Source organism: Lotus japonicus, chromosome 3 (genome assembly GCF_012489685.1).
Source record: "Lotus japonicus ecotype B-129 chromosome 3, LjGifu_v1.2".
Lineage (NCBI taxonomy): Eukaryota > Viridiplantae > Streptophyta > Magnoliopsida > Fabales > Fabaceae > Lotus > Lotus japonicus.
Genome location: NC_080043.1, coordinates 57686901 through 57698841, shown reverse-complemented (window position 1 = coordinate 57698841; position 11941 = coordinate 57686901). Strand labels below are relative to the sequence as shown.

General features: G+C 42.3%; 1 protein-coding gene across 1 annotated transcript; it reads left to right on the top strand.

Annotated features, from left to right (window-relative positions):
- Positions 1-9198: 9198 nt before the first annotated feature.
- On the top strand, positions 9199-10707 carry LOC130744389 (uncharacterized). Its single transcript, XM_057596579.1, has 2 exons — positions 9199-9532; positions 9980-10707. Exons 1-2 carry the CDS (start codon positions 9199-9201, stop codon positions 10705-10707), a joined length of 1062 nt encoding a protein of 353 aa, XP_057452562.1.
- The last annotated feature ends 1234 nt before the right edge of the window (positions 10708-11941 follow it).

Below are 11941 nucleotides of genomic sequence, written 5' to 3'. Positions count from 1 at the left end.
TTTGTATTTGAGAATATGTCAATAAGTGATTATTAGAATTTGTTAAGTTTTTTGTGAGTGATAAAGTATTAGAATTTGTTAATTACATTCACCATTTATTATTTTTCAGAAAAAAAAACTTAAAGAATATCATTCATAACAACTCCATTTTTTTACTAAAAATGTGTTAGTCTAGTGATAAGCAAGTTGGACGGGGCGAAATCATAAGATCGAACTCCAAAAAAATTATTTGTTGGGAAAAATCATCACCGTATCACGAATAGGTTAATACATGCAAGGAAATAAAACAGAAACAAATCATTTTTACATGAAAAAATTAAAAATCTATGATTATCAGATTTAAAAAATAAAAACATTGAAATAAAAATTGTTCCAACATCTTTTTTTATACGTAAATGTTAGTTGTTAGTAAATTAGTCATACTCAGGTTTCGAACTCTGGATCCTTCATCTTTCATCCTCCCTCTTATGTCCTCTAGCTTTTACCAGCTTAACCTTTGGGGACATTGTTTCAACATGTAATGCTATACTGGTGATTGGGAAACAAAATTGTTACTAAATTTAATGCTAGGTAGGCAATTTATTGACTTGCAAGCTGCAAGGATCTAACTTCTGATATTCATTTTAACTGCAATCTACTTACCATTACACACCAAGTTAAATGGTCATAAATAGTGTTGCACCCGTCAAGAAAAACCGTCATCAATTCAAGGCACCACAACACTGTCAATAATAACATAGTCTTGCTTTCATTAAAAGAAAATTATTAGAGCATTGTACTTTTTTTTTCGGAAATAAGAGCATTGTACTCCAACTCAACAACTCTTAAAAGTTTACATAAAAAATTTATTTTATTAATTGCAAGTTTTATTTAAACATTTTACATTAAGCAATAATAAATGCAAACACACTTTTCATGACTAAATTGAGTATCTACTCTCACATACCCTCACTAGCCATGTTGGAATTAAAAATATGCTCCAATGGTAATAGATATTGGTGGGAGTATGTATTTGACATTACATACTCCCATTGGAGATGCTCTTAAGGCTTTGTTTTGGGATTTTTTAGGAGAGAAAGGGAACAAGGATGTTGGAGGAAAATAATGAAATCGGAATGACCGAATGAGAGTAAGCCGTTTTTTAAAGAATATAAAAAATAATTTTTTTAACAAAATAAAATAGTTCTTTAAATGATCTATTATCAGGATTTTGATCCATGGGTTTTTCCAGGGCTTTAACATTTTATCTTTCGTAATTGAGGATTTTATTCTATCATCAGGGTAGATTGTACCTTGTTGTCGTTGGGGCTTCGATTTTATCGGCATTTTAGTTGACCAAGTTACTACACCCATATTGTTGAAATGACTTGTTTCTCAACATTTCCTATATTAATATATATATATTTCACCTTTAAAAATAGTTTAAAAATAATTTACAAACATGAGGTTGCTTTAGCTATATATGAGATAGACACTCGTTGTTTTTTTTTGTCACAAGAGGAAAATTAAAGCAAACATTAAGCTAAAGCATCAAGACAAAGGGACTCAATGACACGGGATGGAGGAAAACTCCACACACGACGTGGGGAGAACTCCTACAAGTTTGTCTTGCTAGAAAATCCGATGCATTGTTCCTTTTCCATGGGGTGCCTTTCCATGGCACGTGGTCGAACTTAACATCTCAATCCCAGGCGAGCATAGTCTTAACGCTTGCACTACCTATGTTTGATATAAAAAATTAATTTGTTATAAAACACTTGGCTATAATTCCTAGGCGGTGTGTATGGAGAACAATTAGTAGGGAGAAGCCTACCCACTTAATGTGACCTCAAAATATCGAGAGGATTTGTCTCATGGTTGTTGATTATGGAACAAAAACATACCTGACGATAGAGTTAGAGACGAGATTATAAAGAAGGCACTTTTCAGTCGCAAAATCGGTCTTTATTGGGGACGGATTGTTTGTCTTTCCAAACTAGCTATTGTCGCAACAATTATGTGCCATAATCACTACTCCATATGCACCAGTAGTTTGAATCTTAATGTTTGCTCATACATGGACACGGTCATATATTAGCTTTGAAGTTGGAATGTTTGTAAGACACTACCTCCGGTCCTATTTATAAGAACCAAATAGAAGAAAAATCTTGGTCTTTTTTATAAGAATCAAATGAAAGTTTGTGCTATATTAATATTGTCTTCCAATGATGCCCTTATTAATTCTAACTAGTAAAATGTGTCTCATTAATTATTCTGTCTCATTTAAACTCTCCAACACTAATAACTACATTACAACAAAATGTAATTTTGAAAGTTTATTTTAATTTAGGACAAATTTAATGCATTTTAACTACTTTAACAACATTTCTTAAACTATGTGATTTTTGTTTTGTTCTTTTTTTTTTCAAAAAGAAAAGATATTATTGATAAAATGGAACCGGTTACAATGAGAACATCCTTCTCAGTCATAGGAAAAGGAAAAAGCAAGAAAACAACAAAACACAAACAGCACCTACACTACAAAGCAAAAATAAAACTAGAAAAAAACACAACAAAGAAAGAAGGAGCGAACGAACGCAACAACGAAACAGAAAGCAGAAAAAAACTCGTCCACTATAGCTTATAATACCTAAACCAGTTCAAACTTCCAGCACGACGAAACAGAAACTAGTGCAGCATAATAGTGCCAAAATTAGTGCAGCATAATAGTGCCAGAATAATCACAGTTTCACGGTTCATAAGTGTATCATCTCCATCAGTAGCCACAACAACACTTAGCAACAAAATTTAGAATCAAATCAACCCTGGTATCGATATCAGAGAAAGACAAAAAAACATCAAGACCTTAAATTAACCAACAAGAATTCAGCAGACCAGATTGGTGTGATCCTATCACAGCCCGATTTGGCCAAATAATCAGCATAAGGGTTCGATTCTCTGAAGATGTGCTTCACCCTAATGCAGTCCACTTCAACCCATAAAAGATCGATAAGATTCAAGTCTTGTAAGAGATTCCAAGGTCGGTATGTTTTGCAATTTACCCACCCCACTGTGAGAGATGAATCGATCTCAATAAGGACATGCTTTAGATGGAATTGTTGGCATAAAATGAGTGCGTGTAGGACTGCCTTAACCTAGCCTCGTGAGCCCAAATATCACTCATTGCCTTAGAAAATACCCATACTACATGGCGCTGAGAATTCTCAACACATTTTACTGACTTACACAGTTCGATGCAACAACCATAATTTCTACGAAAACCATCCAATAGTTAAATCTCTACTCATAGAAGATTAGGAGCTATAAATATGAAGACTTGAAGATTTCACAAGTTGGCTTTTGCAAGTCCAAACACCAGAATTTTAGAAATCTGAATTGGGATTCAATCAGAATATCCTAACCCAGTTTAGTATTTCCAAACATGCTCTCAAGAACATATTCTTATCGTCTGAAAGAAAAGTCTAGAGGCCTGAGCTTAGAAGAAGACATCATCATCATCCTCCGCAACAAAGGAGAATCACACTTAGGAGATTTATCTTTTCATTTCATCCTTGTTGTAAAAGAACATAAAGTAATTCTATAATCCTTTATAGTTCTTAGGGCTTTATTTAACTGCAATCCCTCTTATTCAGGAGAGATTGTAAAGTAGTAGAAATGGTCTTGAAAAATATCATTTAGGAGAAGTCCTTTATACTTGTAAGGAGGAGTCCTAATAATACTTGTAAGGAGGAGTCCTGATAATACTTGGTAGGAGGAGTCCTTAGAATACTTGTGCCTGGAGAGGCAGGGGCAAAATAATACTCAATGCCGGGAGAGGCAGTGACAAAAGAATACTTATATGCCTGGAGAGGTAGAGACAAAGAGTACTCAATGCCTGGATAGGCAGTTCTGAAATAATACTTAGTCGGGAGAGGCTTTAAGAGTACTCAATGCCCGGAGAGGCAGTTCTGAAATAATACTTAGCCTGGAGAAGCTTTAAGAGTATTCAATGCTTGGAGAAGCAGTTCTCAAATAATACTTTCCTGGAGAGGCGATAATACTCAATGCCTGGAGGGGCAGTTGCTAAAGAATACTCTTACCTGAAGAGACAAACTGAAGAATACTTGTAAGGAGGAGTCCTTGGAACTCACCGTTAGTGAAATCTCGGTTAACCTTGTCGTTCTGGGGGTGAACCAGTATAAAAGTTTGTATCTCATTGTCTCTTTCATTTACTCTTGCTTATCCGTTGTGCCAAACGATTCAGTTCATCGTCTATCATCAATCATCGTTTGGATCTTATAGTTTTTGAAGGGCACAATTCAAACCCCCTTTCATGTGCATATTTTGGATCATCATAGATGTGATGAAGGGATGTGACTCTTGTAAAGTAAACTATATATAATGCTTAATGAGAGCTTTATTATGATGAGGAAGGACTTGAACATTGTCCTTATCACTGCCCATAAAAAGTCTTTAATTTTCCACACATAAAAAACAAAGAAGAAGAGTGAAGTTTCTCTATTATTGAAGTATATTATACAAGAAGAAAATAAGTGGAAAAACATGGTTTGAGATTAATACCCAACATCTATTTTTGGTCAGAGAAAACTATGAATTATTAATTCTTAGAGCTCGTTTGACATGATGTATATTATAAGGTTTGATAGCATTGGGTATGATAGGATAAGGTCTGATAAAAATTTAATCATATCGTTTGGTCATACATTGTAGGACTTACCATAGCGTTTAAGTTGGTACAATCATATATTTAGACTTTAGTGAACGGTGGTGGTGGTAGAAATGACGCTGATGATGACGACGATGGAGGATGGTGGTTATGGCGGTAGTTGTGATAGTGGCAGTGACAATAGTGGCGATAGAGTTGTGGTGGTGGTATTAGTGACGATGGTGGAGGGGATTGTGAGACTGCGGCGAAGTTGTTTGTGGTGGGGGCGGTGGCATTGGCAATGGCAGCAACAATGGTGGTAGTAGTGGTGGAGGGTGGTGATGGTTATGGCAGTGAACTAAATCATTTCAAATACGATGTCATAATCTAATACGATCTTATCAGCCATCTATAGGGGTATACCTACGGTGCGCATGATTTTTGTTGTGTAAAGTTGCACAAGGAAGGGTGCCAGTTGTAGGTACTTTTATTTTATTTTTTTAAATCATTAATGGTTTTTCGAACAAAAAAAAAATATTTTGGAATTTCTTTTTTTTGAAAATTTTTACTATCTTCTTCTCTTCTCCAACCCTTCTCCTCACTACCACCACTCGATCTACCTTCCCATAAATCGCTCCCTCCACCACCAAATTGTTTTCACCTAGCCATCTTAACCCCCACCACCAGAAACCCAGAAACAAGAAAAACGAAGAGTACCAGAACCCACCACCATCACCAACCAATCTCCACGCTACCACCAACCCAAAACCCACCACCACCACCCAGAACCACTAACCCATAACCCACTCCAACCCATAGCCCACCACCATCACCACCACCTCTCTCCATGCCACCACACCACCTCATCTCATCTCTTCAATCTTAGTGTTTTTGCTCTCAACCTCTACCACTATAAACCTTGAAATAAGAAGAATGAAGAGGACCATAACCCACCACCATCACTACATGCCACCACCAACCCATAACCCACAATTTGATGCAACCAACAAATCTACAATAGATCAACTCGAGGTTGTTGGACGAAATTGATGAAGAGAACGACTAAGGAGGAGTGAAGACAAGTCTGAGGAGGAAGAGAAAAGCGACCTCGTAGTTGGCGCTGACAAAGGGGGAGGAGGATTTGGATCTGGTGTTACGTTGATTTTTGCGTGCCTCTCCCGATCTGGATCTGCCCACCACCGTCGCACGATCATGTCGTTGCAGGAGAAGGCTGCGATGGGTGATTAGGGTTGCAAGAGGAGAGGGAGGGTCAGTGATTGGGGTTTCGGTGGGTGAAGAGAACAACAGAGAAGGATTGAAGAGGCGAGATCAAGGTGGAGGAGCAATGTTGCTAGTGATGGCAAATAAAGGCACAACATCCCAGAATCTGCCCCACACTCGTGATGACGAAGAAAGGCACAACAGAGGAGGGACAACAACGACAACTTTAAATTTGTGGTGCTCTAGCGGTGGTGTGACGGTGGAATACTCCGACTTTGGGACGAGTTGATTCGGGTTGCAGTGGTAGGGGATTAGGTTGAAGATGAAGATGAACTGACCTAATTTAATTTTCAAAACAAAATTCAGTTTTTGATTTTTCAGATAAAAAGAACTATTTATTTAAAAATAAATCGGGGAACCCACTACAGATTCCCCTTGTGCACATTTGCACAATATTTTTGTTGTATACTATAGGGGGACCCATCTATTGGGTGTATTAAATAATTCATCATTTTCATGTATAAGAGTGATTTAAAAAATAAAGTTTTACAATACAATATTAGCACCAACAATAATTAATCGCATAATATATGATATATATAATTAACCTTATACTATTATATTTAATACGCTGTAATATGAGGCTTCATGCTCCATGTTCTGCCTTCTTGATAAGTTTACGTGGGTGATTACAGCTTCATGCTTGGGGGGAGTTTTTTCCCTAAATCTATTTTGGTCTAGTTTCTTTGTTTAATTTATTTGGGCTTTTAGCCCTCATGTGCAAAAAAAGTATCCTATAATTTCCATAAATTCAGTCGGTTGAAAAATCACAAATTTTTTTCGTTACATAGGAAAATGAAATATATTTATTTGTTTGTTAAATAATGTGATGTTAGCAATATTAACAAGGTCTTGGGTTCGAGTTTTGTGGATGGAAAAAACTCCCGCTGTGAGAGCTAACCCCGCCATAATGTGGATGTTCTCGGCTAGAACATGATTGTCTTCGAAGGAGGACACTTGTGTCAAAAAAGAAAAGCAATATTAGAAGAAAGTTATAGTCCTGATTAAGTAAAAAAAAAATTATAAAAGGAACCTCACGTAATGTTCTAGGAATGAACATTAAAGAGAGGGATAGTACCTAGAGAGTGGAAGAATGTGTTAGAGGGAGAAAGAGAATGAGAGAGAGTGTGTTGAGTTTCATGTGTTGTTTGATCAAATGAGCTCCCAAGTCCCTTACAATTGGTAACTACCTCCTATTTATAGAGCTTGGGCACTACCTATTGGGCCAATTGAGCCTCTGAAGTTGAGGCCCAACTTAAGGTCAGGCTCTCGCCCTTGGGCGGGCTGAACCCTGGGCGTCGCCCCTCTAGGGGCTCGCCCAGTCCACTAGTCCACAAGACACCGAGCTCGAAGTATGAGAGCTAAATGTGTCTTTTAAATGCTCTTACATGCATCCTATGGTGTGCAGGAATCTAAGCTGCCAACAAGGCTTGAGGGAAAAAAGAAGAAAACTACGTCGCCGACATGGCGTAAGCGAAAGGAAACAAGCATCTTTAGTCGCCCAGTCCACTGGTCTTGGCGAGCAACCCAAACCGACAAGTCCACAAGTCCGCAGGCGGCGGGAAAGATCGCTTTGTACTGACGATTAGTTGGAGTAGGCGAGCGTCTTTCGTCGGCGGGCTAGGTGGCAGGCGTTAATCATGTACTGATCATCCAAGCGTTGGCTGGCGATGCCCTTGGCAAGCGGCTAAACTTCATTGGCGACATCGCTTGTTAGGCGATGGCGTTTAGTCTTCATGGTGGCGAGGCGTTTGGATTTCATGGTGGCGAGGCCTTTCGCGCTTTCCCTTATTTCAAAAACCTTCCAAATCTCTAACTGCTCCATGTGATACGTCAGTTACGTCAGTTTCCCCTTTCTTCCCAACCGTCACCTCACTTCTCATAACTGTCCAATCATGCGCAGTAACTCCCCATCACACGCGTCCCACTTCCCAAAAGCCATAATGACTTCCAACCTTCCACACGCGTCCACCACGCGTCACCCTTCCAACTCCCTCCCTTTGCCTATAAAACCCTTTTTCCCTACAATCATCCCTTTCCGAAACCTCTCTTTACTTCTCTTATCGCTTACCAAGCTCCCTCTTCCAACTTCCGCTCTGGTGCCGTCGCCTTTCACCCTTTCCGCTACCCACTCTTGACATCCTTACCCGGTGAGTCCTCGTTCCCTTATCTCTGCATCTTATCTCTACTTGTCTTTTCCTTTTCCTCATTTAATTGTCAAAGAAGGCTTCAAACCCTAACTCCCTTAATCACACATCTTCTTCTTCTGAGAATAACCCTGACTCTACCGCAGCCGGCGGCCTCCGTCTAGAGGTCCCGGAAATCCCCCATTACCGATTGAGAACTTTCGTGACCCTGCCCCTTCCAGTCCAGAGAGCACCCTCCCACGAAGCTATAGACCAACCCTCCGTTCTCCAGGATAGGGAGCTTATCGTGGAATTCGTGAGTAACCTTGGCGGTTTGTCTGACGATGATGAAATAAACGACAAACTCAGGATTTGGCCCTGCAGCACTGAGGACCGCCCCTGGCTTCATAGGATCGACGGCGATGTGAAGAGATCCCATTTTTTCTTTGCATATGAGTATATGTTTGGCGAGCTTGGAGTCAAGCTTCCCTTTTCGCCCTTCGTTCAAACCGTTCTCCGTGATATCAACGCGGCTCCTTGTCAACTCCACCCCAACACCTGGGCCTTCATCCGGTGCTTCGAGATCTTGTGCGCCGCTGTTGGCACCGCCCCATCTCCTACCAGCTTCTTCTACCTTTACGATGTTGACTCCAAGTCTATCAAAAATAGAGGATGGATCTCTTTAAAGGCCCGAGCCGGCCGTAAGTGCTTGAACCCTCACAAGAGTAACGCAAAGTCCTCCTTCGCCCGGAGATACTTTCGCGTGGCGGTTCACCCCGCCTATCCTGAGACTGCCCTTAGGGACGGGACTGCCCTTTTTCCCCTCTACTGGACGGAGAAGCCCAATGGGATTACCGACCCTTCAGAAGAATCTTTGTCTGTCAACGACAAAGCCTTTTTGAATCTCCTCGCCCCGCTTCCTATTCTTGACTGCGCAACAGTCCTTGAGGGCGCTCGCCTCTCAAGGACACCCAAATACTTAGGTCATTTATAGTTTATTTTTATCATCGCCATTTCTCTTTCATTTTTTCATCATCATTTTCTTTCTTACCCCTTATGTTGCTACTGACCCCTTTTTTTTTATTTATTGTTGCAGAAGATATGAACTTCACCAACGCCGAGCTCCTGAAAGCCCGCGAGAGGAAAATGGCCCGTTTCTCTCCAAAGTTCAACGCTGAGGGCGACGGGAAAAAACGGGGAGGTGCTGAGAGCCAATCCGAGGGCGCTCAAGCCCCTAAGAGGAGGAGATTAGTCAAAGTCTCCTCCGTCGCCCCGGGGTCTGCAGTCGCCGGCTCCTCCAACCCCGGCGTTCAACCCACCGCTGTCGCTGTGTCCAAAGGCAAGAATGTTGCCGCCACTGCTACCATTGCAAGCTCCCAGTCTCCGACTGGCGGGACGAGCCAACTCCCTGCCGCCAAAGCTTCCGCCGCCACGGCCACCAAGTCTGCCACTGTCACGGCTCCCAATTCCGCTACCGCTGGTACAGCCACCGGTGTCGCCTCTAAGTCCACCACTATAGGCGCCACAACCGCAACTGCTGACCAGTCATCAACTGCTGGCACAACCACCAACACTTCTCAACCCTCAGCTGTTGAGAAGCTTGCCGCCATCAACGCCACAACCGCTGCCGCGTTCTCCAATGCTTCCACTGGGGAGAAAGAAAGAGAAAGAGAAAAAGAAACCCCCAAGTCTCCCCCTCGCCAAGTCGCACCTCCTAGCCCGCCTCCAACGAATGATGGGCGTTCCATGTCTCCCCCGCCTCGTCAAGAAGAAAGACCCCCTCCTGATGCCGCCCCTACCTTCGAAGCAGCCCGGATCGAGCAAGCTCCTGGCAACAAGGGCGGCTACTCTAGCTACTACAACATGCTTCCCAACGCCATTGAACCTTCAGAGTTCTTGCTTACCGGCCTCAACCGTGACGCCATAGAAAAAGAAGTTTTGAGCCAGGGTATTAATGAGACCAAGGAGGAGACCCTTGCTTGTCTTCTACGCGCTGGGTGTATCTTTGCCCACGCGTTTGACAATTTCAACGCCGCCGCTGCTGAAACTAAACGGTTGAAGGCTGAGAGTGCCCAGCACCAAGAAGCCGCTGCTGCTTGGAAAAAGCGCTTCGACAAACTGTTCGATCAAGCGGGAAAGGAAAAGGTTCATGCCGACAAGTTGATTGGCGCGGCGGGGAACAGGATCGGCGAGCTGGAAGACCATCTGAAGCTGATGAAGGAGGAGGCGGACGGCCTTGATGCAAGCCTCCAAGCTTGCAAAAAGCAAAAAGATCAAGTAGAGAAGGACCTGGCCACCAAAGGCGAGGCGCTGGCTGCCAAGGAGTCAGAGCTTGAAATATTGGGCGCTGAACTGGAGTCAGCGAAGAAGGCGCTGGCGGAGCAGGAGGAGAAGTCTGCTGAGTCTCTGGCTTCGGCGAAGGCAGATCTGGAGGCGGTGATGCGAGCTACTTCTGAAGAGATCAAGAAGGCGGACGAGGCTCATGGGGCAGCCCTCGCCGCGAGAGATGCTGAGATTACTTCCCATCTTGCGAGGATCAAAGAGCTAGAGAGCGAGCTGTCGGTGGAGAAAGCCAAAGCCGCTGAGGCGAGGGAACAAGCCGCTGATATTGCCTATGACAATCGCGAGCGCGGCTTTTACCTCGCCAAGGACTAGGCTCAACACTTGTTCCCGGATTTTGATTTTAGCGCCATGGGAATAATGAAAGAAATCACCGCTGAAGGACTGGTTGGTCCTGATGATCCTCCTTTGATTGACCAACACTTTTGGACCGCAACTGAAGAGGAGGAAGAAGAAACAGGAGAAGAAGAAAGAAATAATGAATAGTGTAACTTTAATTTTTACCTAGCCTTTACAGCCCTCTGTAATGCACTTTCCTGTTATTTCTATATATAAGTAACCTTTTCGCCATTGCTTTTATAACGCTTTTAAATACTTTGTAAATTTTGTTGAATGATTGCTTTTGCCGTAAATCTTTTTGTCGCCCCTTCGCAAATCGCCGCATTCTTATTGTTAAAAAATTTAAGAATGAATTTCATAGTTAAACGCTCCGACGCACCGGAGTAATAAAATACTCAACATCCTGAGTGACCAAGCACTCGCCTTCCACCCTATTCATTCGCCGACCTTATATCTTGCGCTATTTTTCACGCGTCATGTAATTGAATTACGCCTAACGATTTCGTGCATTAATTTTAACTAGGGCTTATTGCTTGGAATTTCTCCGTCAAGACTTTAAACATTTTCCACAAAGGGATAAATGGCCTCCATTCTTGAGGGCTTCGCCCGGGGCTTTGCCCGCTCGGGGCTTGCAATGCTTGGGTCCCAATGGCCATTTGGGGGTCCCAAGACTTTTGCCTAGTTAATGGCGCTCGTCGTATTCTGGCGAGACTTACCCAGCACATCGTTTACGGGACCGACGATCACATCAGACTTTCCGGGGGGAGATTCCCAGGCGTCAAAGGCCATTTGTGGAATCGCCGCCACCTTCAGGGTTCCAGCAAGCCCCTTTGGGGATCAAGCTTGTCCCACCTAGTGATCGCCGTAATTCTTTATATCGATCGGCAATTCCGATCGTCAGGGAATCCCTGGAATCTTTGGACATGAATTTCATGAATTTTCGTTTTATTGATGGAGCGCCTGGTTAAAAAACTCCTTTCAGAGAAAAAGAGCACGCTTTTGTCATGGCGATACATTGGAGAGTTTGGAGATATTTTTAGAAAAATTGAAGACATCTAACTTTGGAGAATTCATTTTGTTCATCAGAAGTTCTTCCTTGGAGCTCCTAGCCTTTCCAGCTTTCTCCTCCACGATCAACTGTAATAATAGCGCAGGCTCAAACCGTTGAATGACCTGGGTAGTCGCCTTCCATCAAGCTCTTCCAAGTGAT

Coding starts and splice junctions, on each gene's coding strand:
- LOC130744389 (XM_057596579.1), top strand. CDS start 9,199: ATGGCCCGTTTCTCTCCAAAGTTCAACGCTGAGGGCGACGGGAAAAAA. Junction 9,533..9,979: donor TCCCAATTCCGCTACCGCTG/GTACAGCCACCG, acceptor GTGACGCCATAG/AAAAAGAAGTTTTGAGCCAG.